At 44.4% G+C, this 22665-nt stretch overlaps 1 protein-coding gene across 1 annotated transcript in view; it reads left to right on the top strand.

The window, feature by feature from the left end:
- The window catches only part of TDP1 (tyrosyl-DNA phosphodiesterase 1), a 934974-nt gene that overhangs the window by 102776 nt on the left and 809533 nt on the right, over positions 1–22665 (top strand). The window contains exon 7 of the mRNA XM_078660064.1: positions 9749–9841. Coding sequence (XP_078516190.1) covers positions 9749–9841 — 93 coding nt within the window. The remainder of the gene's footprint in view (positions 1–9748; positions 9842–22665) is intronic.

Genomic DNA, 22665 nt, shown 5'->3' with positions numbered 1-22665 from the left:
AGGACTTGCTTTTGTGTCTTACATACAGTAATTGGTGTGCACTACTATTATAATACAGACCATTACGCGACCACATACTATTTGGTGATTTTTCTTTTTGGACTTTTCTGCAACTTGTGAACTGCCAATTTTCTTCATGTCTAAACCAGCATCAATTGAATCTGTGGATATTAATTTTGAAGAGGATAGGGTGGAAACCTACAGTTTACCACAACTGAAAGCCATCTGCAAGAAATTTAAAATCCCAATAAGAGGCCTCACCAGAAAGGAAGAATACCAAAAGGCGCTGAAGGCCTGGTTGGAATCAAGGAATGCTAGTGGATGTACCCTGGACCCTGTGGTGGAGTCAGAGAATTTTGATGGGCAGCAGGACCTTTGATTCTGCCTTGAGGTAGGGTGCTTTCCAGGTAGGACAGCAGTGTGTCTTCAAGAGGGCTGTCTCCAGAGGAGCTGGAGGACAGGGAGAGAAGCAGAGTGTAGGAGTGGAAGCTTCCAAAGCTCCAGTTGGGGAAAGAGAGGGACACAGAAGATAAAAGATTTGAGTTAGAGAGGCAGAAACTTGCGATGGAGGAAAAGACAATGCTCTTAGAGCATGAGAGAAGTGTGAAGGAGCTGGGCATAAAAGCCAAAAGCGTGGAGTCCAGTTACAATGGTGGCAGCTTGTCCTCAGTGCATGCAGAAGGGAGGGTGTATATTCCTTAGAATTTGATCAAGGATATTGTGAGAAGTAATGACATTAGTCAGTGGTTCAAAGGGTATGCAGTAGGAATTAGTTCCCAAAGAGTCCCTGAGACTGGTGAGCGGGGTTGAGGAGCTGCTTCATGGCAGAGGGGAGATGCATCTTGCTAGCCTTATCAGAGTAGGATAACATGGTTTATGCTCCTGTGAAGGAGGCCTTAATCAGAAGATATGGCTTGACCCCAGAACTGTTCAGGCAGAAGTTCAGGGCCTGTAAAAATCTTAAGTCACAAACTTGGTGTGAGTATGTTGCTTTCTTTTGCAGAGCACGGGATGGTTGGGTGAAGGGTATCCAGATAACGGATTTTCAGGGACTCTATGATTTGATGGCATGGGAGCACTTGTCTGCTAATAGTTTTCAGAGCTATGCCAGCACTTGATTGACAGCAAGCTAACTGACCTCAGGAAACTTGCTGTGGAGGTGGACCGCTGTGTCCTCATCAGGGTCCACAAGGGGTATGTGGGAGACTCAGCCAAGGGTGGGCAGTGTCCCCAGCAGAAGAATGGGGGGGACAAGGGTAAACAAAAGGAGTTCCAAAAAGTGCCCCAAAGTAATTCCAGAGGGAACTAAGGGAAAGATTCCCTGCCCCCCGTGGTAAGAAACCATGGGTCTCTACATGTTAGCCTGCAGAGAAGGGTCCGCGTAAATGTTATGTTTGTGATCAGGTGGGTCACTTTATAGGGGATCCCAAGTGTCCCTAAGCCACCACTGCACCTACTGATGCACCACCCAGTGGGTTGACTAGTGTATCCTTGGGGGAGCAGTTGGGTCCCCAGGAAGGGTGGGAGCCTGCAAAATTGACCCTTGTCTCACTAGGGGACAGTGAGATGGTCCCAAGGACCCACCTGCCCACTAACAGTTAGAAATACGGCCAGTGGGTGACCATTAATGGCCATTTGGTGGAGGCCCAGAGAGACACTTGGAGCCAGTGTGACAGCTGCCAGTTGTCGGCTAGTTTCTGAAAAACCGGCGGTCCCCAACGTACTTTACCCACTAGTTGCAGCTGACAACTCAAAATACCTCTGCAAAGTAGTACATGTTCCCTTTGGGTGGGGGGGGCTCTTGGGTACCTTGAAAGTAGTTGTGAGACCAACCATGCCTGTTGACTGTCTGCTTGGTAACGACCGTGAGAGTTCCCCTTGGGATAAGGTATAACACAGGTCACATCTGGGGAGGTTGGGTTTGCCTGAGTGGGTGTGTATGGCAGCCAGTAAGAGCAATCAAGAGGACCTGGAGCCTGAAAGAGTGGCCCAGGTACCTGTCAGAAAGAGAATAGGAAGGCGGCACGGGAAACCGGTACCGAAGTTTCCACTCTCCAGGAGGAGGCAGACTTTGAGGGGGTTACCCTGGAGCCTAAAGGGGAGCAAGTGACCGAACTGGGGGACCTGCCTGAGCTGACGTATTGGCAGCAGGAAGGGGCCCCTCCAGGCAGGAATTCTGCAAGGAGCAGTAGGAATGCCCTTCTGTGGTTGGTTTTCGATAGCAGGCTGCAACCCAGGCAGCAGGTGATAGGTCTGGATCACATTGGATTTACTGGAAGAATGGTCTCCTGTATAGTGAGCCTGAGGTTGCTGAGCCTGGAAACCTGCTCTCGCTTCCAAAATCCAAAGCAGTGTTTGCTATGACCGGGCTGGAGCCGCACGGCTCCCGCTCTGCCATAGCAAACAGCTTTGTCCCGGGGGTGGGCACCCCAGGACACTGCAGGAGCGGCCCTGGGGGTGCCGGTCCCCAGGGCCATGAAGGGCTCCAGGAGGGGTGCCGCGAGGCCCCCTCCCCTACCATTACAAAGCCCCGGGGAGGTGGTGGTGCCCGGGGCTCGGGGGTCCGTAACGGACCCCCACATTTAAATATTTAGTGCCCGGGGAGGTGGTGGTCGCCGGGGCGTGTGGGGGGGATTGGGAGCCCCCATCGCATTTTTTTTTCACAGCTGCGGGGAGGTAGCGGTCTCCAGGGCTGCGGGGGCCCTGTGGGCCCCCTCTAATAAATTGGCAGTGCCCCCGGGACCTGGCCCACCCAGAGGCTTTTTTTAAATCAAGTGCGGTTTTAAAAAAAAAACAATTAAGCCGGGTTTTGCAACCCCATCGCGATTTCCACCGAAATTATAAAAAAAATATATTTTTTTGGCCCTGGGGGTCCTTCTGGGACCCCCTGAGTAGGCCTGGGGGTCAGGGTGTTTCTACCCGCCCCCTTTTCTTGTTTTTTCTACTGTTTTTAAGATGGCTGCCAATACTTCCTGGTTTGGAGTGTTGGCAGCCAATCACAGTGAAGCTTGTGCTCGGGAGGGTTTGCGTACCCACCACTGCCCCAGATATCAAAACTTTTTCTTTTTCTAATTTCTCAGCAACTACTGAACGGATTTACACCATTTGAAAAAGAGGGATCTTGCTGAAGCAAAATCTCCCTTTTTGCCACATTTGGTGTAATCCCTTTCAGTAGTTCGGGCTGTAGCTTTGTCTAAAGTTTCCTAAGGAAAATAACATGGGGAAAACGCGTTTTGGGACCACCCTTTTTTCTCGGCCCCCGTTTGACGAATCACCCTGAAACTTTCAAGACAGGAGCTGAACAGAGCGGGTCACTAGTTTTTGAAAATTTCGCGAAGATTCGTCAACCAGCGCCAAAGTTATTGGGAAAACAAAAAACGCTTTTCCTATGGAAACTAGGTCCTAACTATAACTACCTACTGGCGACCGCCAGTAGGTAATATATATATAGGTTTCACTTACCTTATAATACTTACCACGTGTGGTAAAGGCATATGTTGTTGAGGTCGGACTGTCCGTAGTGGGCATCGGGTGTTTTCCCGTTGGGCCGGAAGGGTGGGGGCCGTTTTTAGGTCTCGGCCTATCGATGGCTGCGCTTGCGAGATTTTATGTTTTTAGGTATGGGGGCTTGAACCCGCCCCTCTTCTCCATTGGCTGGCTTCCTAAACGGAAGCCAGCCATTGGAGGAAAAGGGCCTCATTCCGTTGAAGCCCGGATTCGGGGGGGGGGTGTTTTTGGTGTTCTCTCTCTCTATGACGTCATCGGCGGAGAGCACGCCCCTCATCACGCTGCCTGCACGCCCAAGTCAGCTCTCTGATTGGTGTTCCTTATTAACCAATCAGAGGGCCGACTGGCGCGTGCAGGCAGCGTGAGCAGACTCTGCCTCCTTTCCACACAGCGCAGCCCGGCCACATACTTGTTCAACGTGAACAGTGTTTTTAAAGTTATCTAAATAAAAGAACTCTGCAAATTAAAACGGGGCAGGTGAAAAAAATGAATGGGTGTTAATAACTCCCCCTCTCAAAAATGGAAAAAAAAGCTCAGGAGGGAACGCATTCTGTGCACGCTCTTTACACGAAACCAGAGGGCATTTCAGATTGTGCCTGATAAATGTACGGGAAAAAACATATTCTCTGTCCTTAAACCCCGTTGTTGCTAAATCCGCGTGAATTCGGGAGACCTGAAAGATAGTCTTCGCTCGGTGTTCACTACCCGGCTGAAACAGGCGAGTCGAAAAGAGCACAGAAATGCCTATCATGCGAGGCCACATAAAGTGACCAGAGGGCGTGGGTGCGGACTCGCTTCCCACACACGGGAGCTCAGTCCGGGCTGCTCCTGCTCGTGCCTCATCCCTCGCTGTCCGACCGGAAGTGACGCGCCTTCACCTGCTGCTGCCGCCTCAGGCTATCCTGTTATTGGAGTTGGTAGCGGCCGCTTGGGAGCAAGTACGCCGATCCGTCGCCTGCCTGCCCCTGCTTCTCGTTCCAGCCTCCACCTTTAGGATGGGGATCCGAGCACCTCTGCTGCCCTTGACGGCTTTGCTGCCGGTTGGAGTCGGTGAGTCCGAGCGCTCATGGGGTGACCTGGGAGGAGCCGCGGGCGGTTGGTGCTGGTGGGGGACCCCACACAAAGCGAGTGCCGCTGCCGACAGGGAGAGTGGTCAAACTCCAGACCCTTTCACTGATGTGGTGTCCCACGGTTAAAGCTGCCCATAACTTTTTTTTTTTTAACTGCACCCATCCCTCGCTGCACCCGGCCATGAAGGCGGCTGTAAAGTTTAATGTCTCTGTTCCCTCGCCCCCATCAGCCACGCTTTCCTCCGAGAGAGAGCGCTTCCACTCCCGCTCGCCCTCCCTCGATCCTCAATACCCAGAGCCGATCCCTACGGCACAGGGCTGCGCCGATCCCAGGTGTAGTGCTGACAGAGGGTAGTTTACATGTTTAAGGCACAAATGCAGAGATCAGCGTGTAATGTGCTAGTCAAAGTGCCAAATCCCCCCCTCTCCACCTTTTCTCTCACCACCACCTCCACTCCCCCCTCCCTCCCTGCACCTTTACTCCCACCTCCACTGCCACACCCTCCTTGCTCCCTACACCTCCACTCCCCCTCCACCCACTTCCACTCAGACCTCCACTCCCTCCACCTCCTCCACTCCTGTTTCCCTTCCTTCCACTTCCACTCCCACCACCAACTCCACTCCCCCTCCCTCCCTGCACCTTTACTCCCACCTCCATTCCCTCCTCCTTCCCTGCAAATCCTCACCCCCTCCTTCTACTTCCACTACCACCTCCCTCCACTCCACGTCCCTCCACTTCCACTCCCACCTCCCTCCACCAACCTCCAATCTCCCACCTTCACTTCCTCCTCAATCCCACCACCTCACTCACTCACCCCCTCCCTCCACCTGCACTCCACCCTCCCTCCCTGCACCTCCACTCCCCCTCCTCCCATTCCCTCCCTCCACCTCCACTCCACTCCTACCCCACCACTCCCTATACCTCCACTCCCCCCTCCCCCCACTGCCCCCTTCCTTGCATAAACAATAAAACTAGAACACATTTTTGGTATTAATTCTGGTTTTTATTAGGATACGTCAAATGTATATAATGTTTTCTAGGTTATATATAAAGTGACAAATGGTTATAACAATTTCTTAATTATAACGTATAACTTTTAAACATGCTGCACAACATTCCCAATGCTCTGCAACACATTAACACCACCACAACCACCACCACAACCACCACCACATCCACCACCACCACATCCACCACCACCACATCCACCGCCACATCCACCACCGCCACATCCACCACCGCCACATCCACCACCGCCACATCCACCACCACCACATCCACCACCACCACATCCACCACCACACCCACCGCAACCACCAGCACCACATCCACCACCACCATATCCACCACCACCACATCCACCACCACCACATCCAACATATCCACCACCACCACCACATTCATGTGTGTGTGTGTGTGTGTGGCTCTGTGTGTGTGTTGGGCTCTGTGTGTGTGTTGGGCTCTGTGTGTGTGTTGGGCTCTGTGTGTGTGTGTGTGGCTCTGTGTGTGGGTGGCTCTGTGTGTGGGTGGCTCTGTGTGTGGGTGGCTCTGTGTGTGGGTGGCTCTGTGTGTGGGTGGCTCTGTGTGTGGGTGGCTCTGTGTGTGGGTGGCTCTGTGTGGGTGGCTCTGTATGTGCGTGTGGGTGGCTTTGTGTGTGTGGCTCTGTGTGTGGGTGCAAATGCAATAGGTCTCGCATTTGCGAGCGATTAAGCTATTGGCATTTTAAATGACAATGCCATTTATTTATATGTTTTAAAAACAAAAACATAAATAAAAATAATGTCATGAACAATGCCAATAGCTCTAACTTTAACAATGCCAAGACCATTGCATTGTAAATGCTTGTTGGTACAGGGGGCTGGTTTTTCAGCAGTGTTGCAATTTAGGCCCCCTTCACCAAAAGCAGCAGCAGTGTCCCCCTCCTTCCCCAACCCCACTACCCGTATGGCCGGTCACACTTAATTGCCAGGGCCGGTTTGCGTTCCCAGTCCGGCCCTGTATGTTGTGTTGACATACATCCGGTGAGATAAGAGGGACAGCTACTATTAGCTTACTGCCATGATGCAGCTCCAGTGCAGGGAATTTGGGATTCCCAGGCAAAATAGCATTTTGTCATTTGTGTGTTCACTATCTATTCCCTTGCGACAAGACCGTTCCTTGCATTCTAGAACGTTCTCAGGATCTCTAGTGGTTCGTGCCTACTGTTGTCTCAATGCAGCACTTGCTCTGTCCTAATGCATTTGTGCTACAACAGTTAATTACCTTTGCTCCCGTTATAATTGCAGAGTGAGTAATTAGCAGCCGTTAACGGCCTGAGCAGCAAGCAGTGATAAGAATACAAAGAATTAAATATAATAATTATCCCTGGTGCATCTTATTTATTGACAAACGTTTAAAGGTTGTTTTAAAGAAAGAAAATGAAACAGACGAGAAAATAAACCATCGTCCTTGTCGATTTTATATTAAAAAAAAAAAAGCTCGTGCGTTGTGGCCATATGGCTTCAGTGAAAATAGGATTTTTTTCTGCCCGGTGCCTTTCATCCTCATGTACTTGTTTCTAAGGCAACCTTTTTCCGAAGTGAAGAGGCGGTTTGTGTATCTGTGCGTTCACCTCGATGCTGTAATTGACCTTTTTCCTGAAGTTTTTAAACCATGAATTATTTGACGGATGCCCGGATGTCCCGTGCAGAGATTGGATTTTAATGCCATGCCCTCTCTGTGTCAACGTTTTAATAAAGTACCACTTTGCCAGGTTGGATTGAAAGAAAGAATTCATTCCTCTCTCCAGCACAAGTAGAGATATGCTTCGGTAGTACCTGAAAAGGGCAAGCAGTCGCAATATTTATTCTTTTTTATAGAACGATAACAATACTGTAATGCATTTATGTGTTTTATAGCGAGAATCCTCTAACGCTATCTAGGGAATTTGGTAATAAGAACCTTTAAAGCCAACATGAACCTTACAGTTTAGAAGATTTAAGGCCGTGATTATGCGTACCCCTAGGGGTAAGTGCATTTTATCGCATCTGATAAAATCCGACTCCCCGGGTTCGGAAAACAGGGGTTTGCTCAGGTGCCATAAATCTCCAGCCTCATAACTGGGGACTCAGCTCGCATTATAGAAACCGGGAGCGATAAGTTCCACCTATTCTGAGTTTTTGGGGAATGACATTCGGATGTTGGGACTCAGTGCACCAAAATCAGAAAGTCACTGCAAATACCGAACCCTTTTTCCCTGTTGCACTCCAGCAGGTTTGGCCTGCAGAAAGCTAATGAAGGGCGCAGACTTGATTTATTTCTCCCAGTAATTACCACTGCACAATTCAGAATTGTGACACCTGTTGAAACCTGAGTTTGAAAAACCTGCCCTAGACATAGATCTGTGCTGATCGTGGGTGTCAAGAACTAAAGGTGGTGTTCGGGCAAGCTCACTGCTTGTGAATGGAACCAATAATGAGGAGTGTTTTTTCCCCGCAGGGAATTCCAGGGTGAACTCTTGACGCCTGCCCCACTCTCCATATGTGGTCTCAACTGAGAGGATGAACAACTGGTGGGCCCACATGAAACCAGACTTTAAGCATTTTTACAGTTGGTGGAAATGTGCTGTGGCCCCTTGACAAGCCGGTCCAGGATGTGTCTCATGGTCTGGAATAAGGGGGAATGCAGGGCTACTAGTGCAAGAGTCACCAGTGAGTAATTTGCACTTAATTGGTGCAGGCACTCTGCTGCCAATTGCTGGAGTTTCACTCTGCTGATATTTAGGTCTATTTTCACTTCAGGACAAGTTGGCTTTAGTTTGAGAAAACCTTGACCGCCACCTCGGTGAGGTGACCTCAAATGACTTCCAAGGTGCTCAATCTGTTTCCCTGATTTACTTGTACAACACAATTAACTCTATGTATTTTAGTGCATTGCTTTTGAGTTTACTCTCAAAGGGCCTTGGTTGGTCATCTGTTGTGTACTTCATGAGATCAAAGGCACATGGCCTTATAATTGTCTTCCTCGTGCACTCAATACGAAGTTCAATCATTAATACATGAATTCAGTCGTAGTGTTGTCAATATCATTGATTTTCTTTTCTTTTCTTCATTTACTTTCAAATCAGACGATGTTTATGTTTTAGTCATTCCATCAATTTTGAATTATACATTCATTCAAAACTGCCCAATGCATTTCGGGCATGTGATCCCTTCATCAGGCGCTGATGTTCTACGAAAGAGGAAACAAGGTATCAGCGATGGACGTAAATTGAATAAATAGATACAAGAGTACAGCTAGTAAAAATCTCGGAATGTGTATGCTGTGATACAGAAGCTGCGGTCAAGACCTAACATAAACGATGGATGTGAGGTGCTGGTGCAGCTGGTGTACACGCACCGATTTGCGTCTTCCCATTCATTCCTATGGGCCTCTAGGCCCATAGGAATGAATGGGGAGTTATTCCTTAATTGCGACTCGCAATTTGCGAGTCGCAATTAAGGTATATTAAGAAATCGCTATTTTTTTGCTATTTCTTGATGCATTGCATTTTGCGATTCCTTATTTGCGATTCCTTATTTTTCGCAAATAAGGAATTGCAAAATGTATGCTTGATGCATCTGGGGGAATGTTCGTTGAGTATGCTCTGGACCCTTCTTCTGGCTCCAGGCCCCTTGCGAATCGACTGAGGACCCACACCCTTGTAGTAGCGAGCAGTGACAAATTGCCAGAAATATCCAAAACTGACCAAAGGCGTAAGGAACTAATTACACCATATTGTAAAAGTAATACATGTATGCCTGCTTATTTCGCTGTGGAATTTAAGTGGCCTTGTTTCGTGGAAAATATAAGCTCTTTCTTCTCCTGTATGAGCACCTCCGGCGTCTTCCCTTGCACAAGAACCTAGTTGCTGAATGCAGCAGCAATTTCAGTCGCAGCATCACTTCTCTTCTTGTGGTATGTTGGATTTCTCCCTCTAACAGAATTTTAAATAGAGGAGACCCACAGGACATGATCCTCCAAATGTAATAATCATGCCAACATGCCTTCATGTAGCTGGATAGAGTAAGTCACAACGGGCTGGGTATTCCTGTATCTTCTGTTTTTTCTCAAGTCTCATATGTGCAAGGCTGTTTCAAGCATAAAGAAACTGCAGTAGAATTTCCTAGAATCTTTCTTTCTTCTTTTCCAGGAAAATGATGTTGCTGCTCTATAAGGAAGGCCTGAGGGTGGTGATCCACACGAGCAACCTCATTCACGATGATTGGCATCAGAAAACTCAGGGGTATGTATGTGATAGGCGTGGGCGGATTGCCTTTATCTTAGAATGCAAATAGAAAAAGTAACCTTTCCCATGAGTAACCTTTACTGTAAAAGACCTTGTCTGATCACATTTCCCTATACAAATGCCGCCGTCTCCTACAGGTGCCCCTCCCCGCCTACCACCGTACAGTGTGATTGAGTGGTTCTCCACCTCTTCATCATATCAAATGTCTTCTCAAAGAGCACTTGGTAACAGACCCTTTCAAATGCACGTAAGAGAACCATGGACTTGTTTTTGTAAGATATGCAGGCACATCTTAAGGATTTTGGGAGCCCTGGGCAGGAAGCAGGCCGCCAGGCTTCCTTCCCCTAAGCCAATCACAATGTTGCAAGCAGCGTTGTGATTGGTTGGGACACCGCACAGCTAGGTGCTTATGGGGAGGCCATATTCTCCAAACAGGCTGCATGGAGAAGGGCAGAGTGTGCATGACCGGTTTGGGTGGCCTCAGAGGGCCGACCAAACAGTCTTTGCGCATTCAGGAGTGGGCGCACCACTCCCCCCCCCTGCCCTTAGAGCAGCCCGCCCGCCCGCAACCAAACATATTTTATGTTTCTGCTTCTCGCACTGCGAGAAAGCAGTGGGGCGACACTCCTCCGCCCTAGTGGAGGAGCCGCCTCTGAATTTGGGTGCCCCTTTTTGGAACAGCTTTGATTTTATGATCCAATTTCAGCTCTTTAAGGCCCTCTTTGGCAAGGTCACAGACAGTGCAAAATCACACTCATCCAAATAAAAAAAAAATACATCTAATATTCAGGGATAGTGACGTGTGTTTATTGTAACGCTTGCCACTCACTAATATAACTGCAAATATTCTCTGGGGCACCCTCCCATTTCCCGTATAACATGTCCTGTTTTGAATTAAAAATAGACTCCCACAACCTCACCCACATACATTTTTTTTTAAAGGAAAACGGTATTTAAAACAATCTTTTTAAGAATTATTCAAGGCATCGGAGCACGACTCCTCAGAATCAAGCTGCCTCTATCAGCGCCCACCTGAAAGTCTGGTGCCCTGTGTCAGAGACCACTTTGCCCATGCCGTAAAACGTCTCTGATGTATTTTTTATGGTGTGCTGCTTGTTGCTGATGTAGCCTCAAGGTGCTGGAACTGGATAGCATAATAAGGATGTATATGAAGTAAAATGGAACTGAGAGCAGGTAAGAAGAAGTTACGGTAGGAAATGATAAAAGACAACTGAGGAGAAGCATTTTTCCCCCCAGATTTGTTGAAATAGCTTATAGCCTGATTTGTAGTGGACAGCATCTTTAATATTAACCATCTGTGTAATTTTCATTCAGATTAAATTGCAGAAGTCTGGGATGATGCGTTCCCAATTTCTCAGACATGACCACGCCCTTTTTCTGTCCAATAATATCAGGGTTCTGTCCTGTGGAATCGGTGTGGGACCTGGGCCTTGAGTTGTGTGACCAAAGATGCATTAGGCGAGGGTGCCAGTGCACATGGTCCCTCTAATTTCGGCTGTCTCATATCCATACATCGCAGTATATTGTAGAAAGTTGTGATGGCACAAAGTCCACATTGCAGTAGAACTTTCTTCATTTTCTTAAGCTTGCAAATCAAAAATGAGTTCACATGTCTTTATAAGATCCCCTAGGAAGTGTGTATTGAACACAAAATAAGAAAGATTATTATAGAAGAATCCTGAGGAAGGAGAGCAAATAAGTAAAATCCCCTTTACAATGTATTAAAAAAATGTTAAGCCACCTTTGTACCTTGCCATTGATCCCATCCACCTCTTCTAAGGGCTTCAAATCTCTAAGATGACTCAAAGCTAGCTGTAGGAGAAGTTTATTTTTTTTATTTTTTGCTGAGGTAGGTCACAGAATAGATCCACTATGGTGAAGATCATATTTTTGTGGGGCGTTAGTGGTTGACGGGGAAAATGTTTTATATTGAAATTAATGATTATGTTAATTAGCAGTTAGTTTTTGTGAGTAGAACGTTTAGCGATCTTCCTCAAAGTTATGTTCTACACAGTGGCGGCTGGCATGTAAGGAGGGTGGTGGCAGGGGGTGGATAAAAAAATATGTAAAGAAAAAATAGTCCCGCTTACCTTCTTGGCGCGACATCCTCCTCCTAGCTTGGGTTTTCTCCTGGCAGGAAAATGCAGTAACCAAACATGGCGCTGTGCATGAGATCAGCGCCTGGATTGGAGCGAGTAGTCGCTCTCGCTGCTCCCAGGACACTGGAGCCCTGTGCTTTCTCTAACCCAGCTGCCCAAGACAACTGGGTTAGAGAGGTTTAAACTGTGCATGTCTGGCTGGCCATCGCAAGACGGCTGGCTAAAAAGACATGCATACTTTAAACCTAAGTGCCCTGCTTATCACTTGTTTCTGCTGCTTTCTGACTGGAAACAGCAGAAATCCGAAAGCCCCGCCACCGTCCTGATGCTCGGCCCAGGCGGGGTTTTAGAAGAATAAAATGGTAATAAGTTAACTTTTATTACCATTTTATTTTTCTATCTCTGGGGGCATATTTTTTAGTGGGGCAGCACTCCTCCTTCTCAGCGGAGGAATCGCCCCTGGTTCTACATCATTTCGTTTCCTTAGGTAGGGTATTCTGACTGCTTCATCCACGTTGAATACAGGTATCATCACTGACGATGGAAGTTGATCTTCTGGTTTCTGATGTAGGCATTGGACCAAGGTTGATCACTAGATCTCGCTATTTTCCAGAACAAATTGTTTATTATTTTATCTACAGAGATCAAACACTCTTTGATAACAGGATACAATTTGAAAAAGGAGCAATACATTATTATATCTCGTATATAAAAGTAGAAAAACTTTCATAAGTGCCATACTCAATCACTGACACAAGTTGACTCGAACCTGGTTTCATTGTTATTTATGCAAATAATGTAAGTGCAACATTTCTAGCGTTTTATTAGTTCCATTTGTGTAATAAGCCCTAAGCATGTTATTTAACTACATGACTATTAAAATGTATCCCAGATTAACTATATTATCAATTTGCACCCTTAAATACCAAGGGATCATGAGGATTGGATAATTCAATACTAGGAAATGTATCTTTCTACTCTGTACAAACACCACTTCCTGCTCCTCAGTGTACTCCTCTATTGGGGCTATTTAGGGAGGTTTTCAAACCCCAGCTTCTTGCCATTCTTTACTGCATCTCTTGCAATTCTTTATTGCAACCCCAGCTTCTTGGAATTCTATATTGCATCTCTTGTAATTCTATATCGCAACCCCAGCTTCTTGCAATTCAATATTGCATCTCTTTCCTCCCCACTGGATCCAACTATGATTCACTAAATATCACATCTATCACCTCACTGCACCTTTCCCTCCTACAATGTGTTATTTGTTAGAATTGTGTCTAGTTTTACCTGATGTAAATGTGTATACCTTAAGTCTGCACAGGACTCTACAATCATGATTCTATGGGTATCCATTAAATAGAGGATCCATTGTTAAACACCAGTTTGACCTCGCTTTTTTCTTTCAAGCCTAGAAAGCTAAGGAGTAAGCTTCCCCCAAGGGACCCTATTTTGTTTACTATTGTGTAGACACCCGGGTTCCCTAGGGATACTGGGTCGCCCTGTATTTTGGTCTATAGACCATCTGGAATCAAGTCAGAGATCAGAGAGTAAACCTGATTATAGAGAACAGCGTATCAAGATAGTCTTTATCTTTTTTATACTAACCATTAGTGCATTGATGTCCCTCTCTAATTGTGCCTAAATACAACCTGAAAACATTTTGCATTGAAACGTGTTGCCTGTTAACGTTTCCCGAAAAAATAAAGTGATCTTAGTGAGAGAACTCACATGATGACAACGATCAGGTTTGCTTGAGCTCACCTTCCCTGTATCACTTTAATAATGTAGGACCTGCGTTAGAATTTGGTGGTGAAGAAAAATATCCTGGTCTTTGGATGAAGTGCTAAATCTGGAGGAAAATTCATCTGTGACATTTTCTTGACCACAGGAATACTGTCATTGAGAAAATTCCACCATTGGATTATTCTCTAAATCTAATACTTTTCCACAAAAGAGTCTCCTGCTACCACAAAAATGAAAGTGATTGTGGAACCTACAGCGACTCAACAACCTGAAAAAACCTTTCCATGACAATCTTGCAAAGTGTACTCTGGCCAGTTGCATTATTCTGATGACTACCCAAGTGTGGGACTTAATTTGACCACCTACCCCTATGTTCCATTTGACAAGCATATACAACCTTTGCCTAATAGTCATAAGTTGGATCGGACCTAATTATACATTTAAATAAAGGGTGGCCTGAGGAAAGGAAATTGAGTGGTGATTTGACTTCATTTTGGAAAGTGAAGGATGAGCTTATGCTGAACCGTGGTATGTTAATGAGATCTGACAAAATGATCCCTCCTAAGGATCTTAGACAACTCATTAAGTTAGCCCATAAAGGTCATATGGGAATGTCTACTATGAAGAGAAGAATTAGGGAGTTCTATTGGTGGCCAGGGTTAGATGGTATGGTGGACAGGTGGGACAGAAATTGTTCTCCATGTTCTTTAAGTGATAAATCTGCCAAAGCACTATCGGTTGGAGTTACTCCCGTTGAATTTGCCCAAGGGCCTTGGAGGAAGTTGGGTATTGATATCATTGGAACTTTTAATTATCAATCAGGCAAATAATTATTTGCATTAGTTTTGATTGACTATTTCTCTAAATGGCCCAAATTAAAGATCATGGAAAAAGTTTGTGCAGAGAATGTGGTGGAATTTCTGGAGGAAGTATTCTGTAGAGAGGGCCTACCTGAAGAAATTATTTCCGATAATGGGCCACAATTCATAAGCAAGGAATTTGAATCTATTATTTCTAGTTGTAATATTCTATATAAAAGAGTTTCTAATTATTTCCCACAGGCCAATGGCCAAACTGAGAGGTTCAACAGAGTAGTAAAAGAATCCTGTCAATTGCCTATCAAAAGTGGGTTGAAATGGAGAAAAGCGTTACAAGCTACTTTACTAACATATCGTACCTCTCCCAACTCTGTCACTGGTCTTTCACCTTTTGAAATGTTGCGTGGCAGGAAACCTGGGTCTAAGCTTATGCCGTGGTGATTGAAATCCAAGAATTCTTATGATTCAAAGATTGATTTTGATGAGGTTCGGTGCGTGTAAAAAAGTATCATGAGAAAATAATACAAAGCAACCAAAAAAGAGAGTCCAACCATCTCTTTTGTACTCATGCAAACCCTCTATCCTGGGACCTTAGAACATCTCCACCCTTACAAAGAAAACTACGGACAGGGAAAAATTTATCAAAGCCATTAAAATCAATTTTTCATGGTTAGAAACACTTATTTTGTGGCAATTACATTTCAGTTCTCTTAAAAAATGGGAAACTCAACCAGGAAATAATGTACAAAGGCACTACTCTGATTTGAGAAGATTTTGATAATGCCTTTAAGGCTCTAAGAGATCCATTATACTGTAGAATGCCGAGCAGTGTCATTAAGGTGGTTAATGTTCACGTTCTCTAGAAAGAAGATACCAAAGATTAACCTCCTGGATGTTCCTTCTTTAATTTTGTTTATATTGTATGACTGTGGAATATTATGCAGCCTAACTGGACAATTTTTTTAATCTCTATTTTAAAATCAAAAATGTTCACTGATATGTTTTTGGGGCCTTTTAATGATATTGTATCTTGTGGCTTTTTGCAGCATCCAGGGGGTGTTTCTGTAGCAGGATTTCTGCAGGTGGGGGTAGTCTGTCAAGGAAATATTTCCCTTTGTTTCCCCTTTCCAAGAGAACTTGTCTTCTTCTTATGAGTGCCTAATAGTAAGGACGGCTTTTGAGGAGGAAAGTATCTGTATCTGTTGCGTGGCTTTATTTATTTTGTGGGACTCCTATTGTCCAGAACTGGGCTAGTGCATCAAAGAATCTAGGGTGGAGTGGAGGGCAGATGTTAGATTGTAATGCCAAAGGAAAGCGTGGAATACCACACTGATTGATGCTAGTACATCAGCTAGGGGAAAGTCATGGTTTCTGCTGTGGAGAGGAAGAAGTGTTCCATTGATCAATGGCATTAAGGGTCATTGAATTGTAGTATTTTCAGATCCCTCTGGAAAGAAATGAGGCTGTAACCCTCCTCTTCTTTAGTGGGTTTAGCAGAGGTGCGTGTAATGCACTCAAATGGTTTCGATTGTTGCCTCTTCCTCTTAGACTTGGTTTAAATTATCAGTCTGATGTTGCCTGACAAAAGATGCTATCACTAGACTTTTTCCACAGATTACCAGTCCATTACAAAGAAATGTTGCAAGTAGCACAATGAGCCTTAAAGTGGTCTTTCTTGACCAGTAATATGCGATTTGTCTCTTCTGGTTCATACAGAACCTCGCTTTTTTGGAGTTCCTGAATCTCTATCTCACTGTTTGGAGCTTTTTGCATTTACCACTTTAGAGCAGTTAAGGTGGGACAGTACCATTGTCCCTGTGAGGTATACCATGCCTGTGTTCTGATTTGATGGAGGAACTCAGCTGAGCTGGAATTTGGTGCTTTTTATAATAACTAAAATATGCTGGTTAAAGTCGGAATCTAGTGAATGACAACATCAAACATCCTGAACCCTTATTGCTGGTGATGCAAAGTTGGGTAAGGGGACAAGCTTCTTTCTTCTCACTCTCCTTTACAGAAATGTCTGAGTCAAACCAGTTGCTTTCATTTTATATCTTACAAAAGGTTGCAGCGGCTGTCCTTGCTCTTGAATCCAATTTAAAGTTATGATGCATTTGTTTCTATTCCCCTTCACTAGCATTTCAGTAGTAGTTTCCTTCAGGCTTAGTTATATCTCATGTGCAGTTTGAAATGTGCAGGGCCCACAGTTAGACCAAGACAGGCATGACCATCAATATACCGATGTGGCCCTAAAGCTTCATTATACATTAGTATGCTATTGTGTGGGGCCTTTTATAGCAGTCCTTCATTAACACCACCTCAATAGAAAACCACACCTGTCTCCCAAAGGAATGCTTTTAGAAGACTTTCCTTACTCACTTTACACTGTCAAATCGGCGAAGCCCTCAGTTCTTGGGTCCAGATAAGAGATGTCTATCTTGTTCAAAAGTTTCATTTAATGATGCTTCAGAGCATCCTTGTAATGTCACCCTTGTCAATTTCAGTATTTTATTTTTTTACTTGCAATAGTTCTTAACATCGTTGTCTCAACTCACAATATTGCAACAGGACTTGTACGTTTATCATGGGGGATTGGCTAGTCCAGTACAGAAGAATTGTAACAACCGCCTTCCATCAACCCTATTCGCCTGCTGTTAACTCTGCTCAACATTCTTTTCCACCAGACAACTACACATTCCAGGGAAAATTATCAGTCTTGCGTTTTATACTTAAATGAAATACAACTTACTTACTTAACAAAGTGTCAATTTTCACCACTGAGAAATAGAGCATGGAACATTTCAGTCTCACAGTTTTTTGATTGGATGATTTGGATCTTTCAACTTGTGACGATAAGACATTACATTTGTATGCTTTGGGTTTTACTTTCTTTCGCTCTTGTAGTTGTATAGTAAACTCTCATGGAGTTCAATGCAAACTCTTGACTGACGGACACACCCATACATCCAATTAGATGAGAAATGAGTAATCCTTTGGGCAGAGCCAAGGTGTGATTTACACATTGTCAAATCAGTGGTTGAAAGAAGCTGGCTGAAGAAGCCAGTGGTTGAAAGGAGTAGACTCAAAACCTACCCTGTTTATGTTTTCTTAAGAATAGGTCTATTTGGCAGCTACACTGTCAAAGCTGAGAAGGAAAAATGGCGGCACGTTTGGGTACTATCAAAGCTTTTCACAAATCCGCAACCATACTCTTATATTTCTTTAATGTTCCAGAGATAATGCTTAATGGGTCACAGAAACTCCAACTATTGAAACAGTTAGGTTGGGTTGGAGTTGGTTTACACCTTTATTTGCTTGGAGATTATGTCTCAGTTTTATTTACAGTAGACCTGAGATGGGTATGGTGACAAATCAATGATAAATTATATTTGTCTGATTGGTTCATTGGGAAAAGTTGCATCTGATGCCATAAGTCTGATCCTTGTATTATTGAAAGGTATGACAAAGGCTGTACAGTTGGCTTATTTGTTATGAACAAGATGTGTTGATGGTTCTAGGCTTTAAGGCTGGATTGTTATTACACTATGTTAAAGTTGGTGGACTGGTATTTTGTTGCATGGATTCTGACTGATTACATTAGCAGGCAACATTGTTGGAGTTGGCTGCCGCCACTGACAAACCACTGGGGAAGCTGTTTGTACAGTGAGATTCCTTAGTAGGCCCACTTAAGGAGGACTGCAATTTGTAATTTTATGATTGTCTGCTTATTGCCTTGTGGGGAAATTTTACTCAATACAATCTAAGTTGGTTAAGGTGATACACTAATTATAAAGGCTATAGACCTAATTGGTTTCTTGCTAAATTCTGTCAGGTACCATACATATGATATGTGGCACAGCCTATAAACTGGAGTTTGTTGCATGGAATCTCGCAGAATTGCGTAGTAGGCAAGGGGTTTGGATAAACCAAGAACCTCTGACAAACCCTAGGGGTCAAAAACGTTGTCTTGCGAGACATCCTATGCTCAGTACATTTGGCCTAAGTTAGTTATGATGGTAAGCCAATAATAAAGGCTATAACCCTTATTGGTTCATTGGAGAAAGTTACGCCAGATACCAGGTCTCATCTGTTTAATATGAAGAGTTATGACAATGGCATTTGTCTTGGCATATTTATTATGAAAAGCATACATTAAAGCCAGTAGGTCTTTCAGGATGGATTGTTATTTCAGTATGTTAAAGTCTGTAGACGGCTTTAGCCGTCAGTCAGACTTTCTTATTAAAAAAAACAGTTCACTAAAAATACATACAATTAAGAAGATTCAGCTCAGCCTCCTCAGCCATTTGTCTATTTGAGTCTTGTTCATATCCTGCTTCCACCCATAATAGCATACAGTAAGCTACAATGGGTCTTCTCACTTCAGCCATTGGCTCTATTGCCCTGTGAGTGACTGCTTTTTCATGTCCACTAGAAAACGAGTACAGTGCCCAGACTGATAGACCGGTCCATTTTCTCCTTTATCAGGTTTCCAAATTTCTCTGTTTAAGGCCCCCCTTTCTTTTATTTGTTTTTTATTTTGTTAGGTTTATTTTCTTATAGAATGCCCGGTTACTCTGCAGACAGTACTACTGGGTTAGTGCTCTACATCCTTCTGGTCCACTGACTCTAAACTATGTGGAATTATTGGAATAGTAATGTCCATAGTGTATCACTGTTTTATCATTTCAAGATGGACACCATATTTAGAAGTAACATGTCAGCTATGTTGGAACTTTCAAACAATGATACAAAATGCACAGTACTATTTCACGATGACCACCGCTGATATGTTCACCTTTTACTTTTTATTGTAAGCATATACATTAAACATTTTTCTTTATTCTACTTTTACTCTTTTATTATATCTTGCAAATGACTGTTGAATTGTTGTGTGTATTTTATTGTGGACAAGTGAGTGGATGAACGTAAGAATGAGCGGGTGGGTGCATGTATGCATGAGTGCATACAAGTATGATATGTTATTAAGTGCTAAACTCACAAGTGACTGAGGAAATAGTGGAATTGGCAATGCTTGCTGATGTTTGTGTTCATTCATCATTCATGCTTCAAATCTACATACGTCTTTTTGTTGCAAGTTGGTGGTGACGGCCCTGTATTGAAGTTGAGTCAAGCCCTACATCGGTTAGTGACGGACAGTGCCACATGTGTGGAACGCTTGTCCCCGGAATCTGACCTGTTGCTATATGGGGCCCACTTATGTGACTACGGCCTCCTGCGGTATGAGGGCAGACTAGGGCCCCCTTCGCTCTCCATCGGCCTAGCGGACCCTGGGTGACTACTAGTGCATTGGGGGATACTTAAACATTGAAACTGCTGACGCACTCAACTCTGCTGACTCTTGGTGATTGTCTGGGGCGCTGCCACCAATGGTGTTGCCGAAGCCTCCTGGACCAAGGGAGCTTTGCTGCACCAATGCTGAGGAGGAGATCAATTGCTCGGTGGAAGATGGGCCCATGCTGCACCCCCTACTTCTTCCACGAGACCCCATATTGTTGGCACAGTTGCGGGAGCTGAAGTCTGGAAGTGGTGGCAAAGCTGTGGCTGTATTTTTGGTCAGCTCATGCCTCCCACTGATGCCTTGCTGAAGAGTGGCGGGACCCTGCATGCTGCCACCTGGGGCTCATTAAGACTAACCAACCTATTGTGCCCTCCTCCCCTTTTTTATAGGAGAGCCTTGTGCCCCCCACGCCTTTACCATGGGCAAAAGCGATACCGGCCAATCCAATTAAACCTTGAATGATGTCTGACCATGCAGTAATGGACTGTCACCATGAGATTGGATCCCTCCACGAGTTTGGTGGGGCCCGCCTGCTCCCCTATTGACGCAGAGCTGGGGACTGGGCCCTCATGTGTTAGATAGCTTCTCCCTTTACCCCTGGTCACCCAGCTAACTTATGGCTGGGAGTTTCCCTGAACTTTTTGGTACCTCTGGGATGATTGCCTTGACCCTCTCTGAGTATTGGTATGCTTTATTATATGGGGAGTGGGTTTGTGCTGTTCAGCAAGTTGAGGGGGTTGAAGTGGAATGAGGTGGATTTTACGCAGGATGTTTACCCCTCTTACCCCTTTTTGTCACACTGGCGCCAACTGACCTGGGTTTGCTATGCATATCAGCTATACCCGCTGAGAGTGGTGCATACACTCCTCCTTTTACCTGATGACTACTCTTAAGCACTTCACCCGGAACATCTAAGGTTAAATGACCTACTCAGAACGTGGCTAGTGTTTGCGTACCTGCAGAGGCACCAAGTAGACATATGCTTCCTGCAGGTGCAGCACCTGACTGATACGTGTCGATTTTGACTTCTCACAGGCTGGCTGGCGGAGTCGCATGTCTCAGTTGTTTCCAACTACATGTGGTGGGGGGGAAGGAGTACCATGACGCACTCGTCAGGATATGTATGACATGCAGGGCAGGTTTGTTTTTCTGGCGGGGATGTAGTGGAGCTCAAAGACTTCCAATAATTGGGCCACACATGCCCTGATGCTATCCTAAACATTATGTTATTAGAGACAGTGTTCCCTATCTAGGTGAATACGCAATCATAACCACAAAACTACAATCAGAGTTGGGGTATGTTACTGTCCAAATGGGAAGGTATTGTATTTATTTACACATTAAATAAACATAAACCAACAGTTAGAATCAAAATGCCTGAGAGGTTGCTGTAAGTCCGGGATGCGGACCACAAGTATAGTGGGTGTGCAAGAGCTGGGATTCAGCGCATGGCAGCACGGTAACTTGAACATATAATAAGGGGGATTGATTTGGTTAAGGTCATCAGAGGCTAGAATCAGTAACACATATTTTATCAACAACAATGCCTCTGACACCATTGATAACACTCTTTCTTTATGCCACAATAGTCCCTTTTATTGACTTTGGGCTTTTAAACATACATTTTCTCCATTACTTACATCGTTTTTATATATTAGTATTCACCATCATTTCAAAAAACTTTTTTGTTCAACTCCTTGTTTCAAATCATACATTACATTAAAGACAAGTTTACATACAACATCTATATACACAATACATTAGACTTCCTCATGTTAAATCATCATACACATAATTTTACACAAAATTAATCCTTGATTTAATCGAAGAGTATCATTTTTCCACTCTGTCCTACTAGTACTGAAAAGATTTTTTGGTCTGACTGGGGTTCACACCTTCTTTATCCCTCAGTCACAACTGATTGTGAGGTCCTATATAGGGTCAGGGATTATCATTTTGTGCGATTATGCTCTATTGGGAAATTAATCCTGTCCTCTGTCAGTTCCCATAAGTGGGAAACTGAATGCATAAAGTTCTCCAATCCGCTATTTGTTGCCAATGCGTTTCGACCTTCTTATGATTGGAGCAAAACAATTTTTGTGCGGTCTTCCTCAGGGCTGTGTGCTTAGGTTGTAGGACATCAAAGTACACCTGTAGGATGTAATGATATGTTTTAGTATATGTGTTTTATACTAGAGAACTGTAGTCATCTCTGTGTGATTTGATTCTGTATTGTCACGTACCCTTTTAGCTCTCAGTCTTGTGTGGACAGTTCGTTCCTCTCAATGCTCGATCTCTGTCATGGTTTGTTTCGGAAACATGTACTTTTCAGTACTAGTAGGACAGAGTGGAAAAATGATACTCTTCGATTAAATCAAGGATTAATTTTGTGTAAAATTATGTGTATGATGATTTAACATGAGGAAGTCTAATGTATTGTGTATATAGATGTTGTATGTAAACTTGTCTTTAATGTAATGTATGATTTGAAACAAGGAGAGTTGAACAAAAAAGTTTTTTGAAATGATGGTGAATACTAATATATAAAAACGATATAAGTAATGGAGAAAATATATGTTTAAAAGCCCAAAGTCAATAAAAGGGACTATTGTGGCATAAAGAAAGAGTGTTATCAATGGTGTCAGAGGCATTGTTGTTGATAAAGCACGGTAACTTGATGCACGGAAGTTCAAGGTTGCTAAGATAAGGCTAGGTCGAGGGTGATCAATGTCTCGTCTAATGCGTTCTTAGCATATGGCCCAGATTCTGCAGAGTAGAGGAGAAATCTCCAACAGGCTGCGAAGCAGATGAGCCGGGGGTGCAAGAACCCATGGGCCC

Source organism: Lissotriton helveticus, chromosome 9 (genome assembly GCF_964261635.1).
Source record: "Lissotriton helveticus chromosome 9, aLisHel1.1, whole genome shotgun sequence".
NCBI lineage: Eukaryota > Metazoa > Chordata > Amphibia > Caudata > Salamandridae > Lissotriton > Lissotriton helveticus.
The sequence above is the reverse complement of the archived record's forward strand: the minus strand, read 5'-3'. Positions and strand labels throughout refer to the sequence as shown.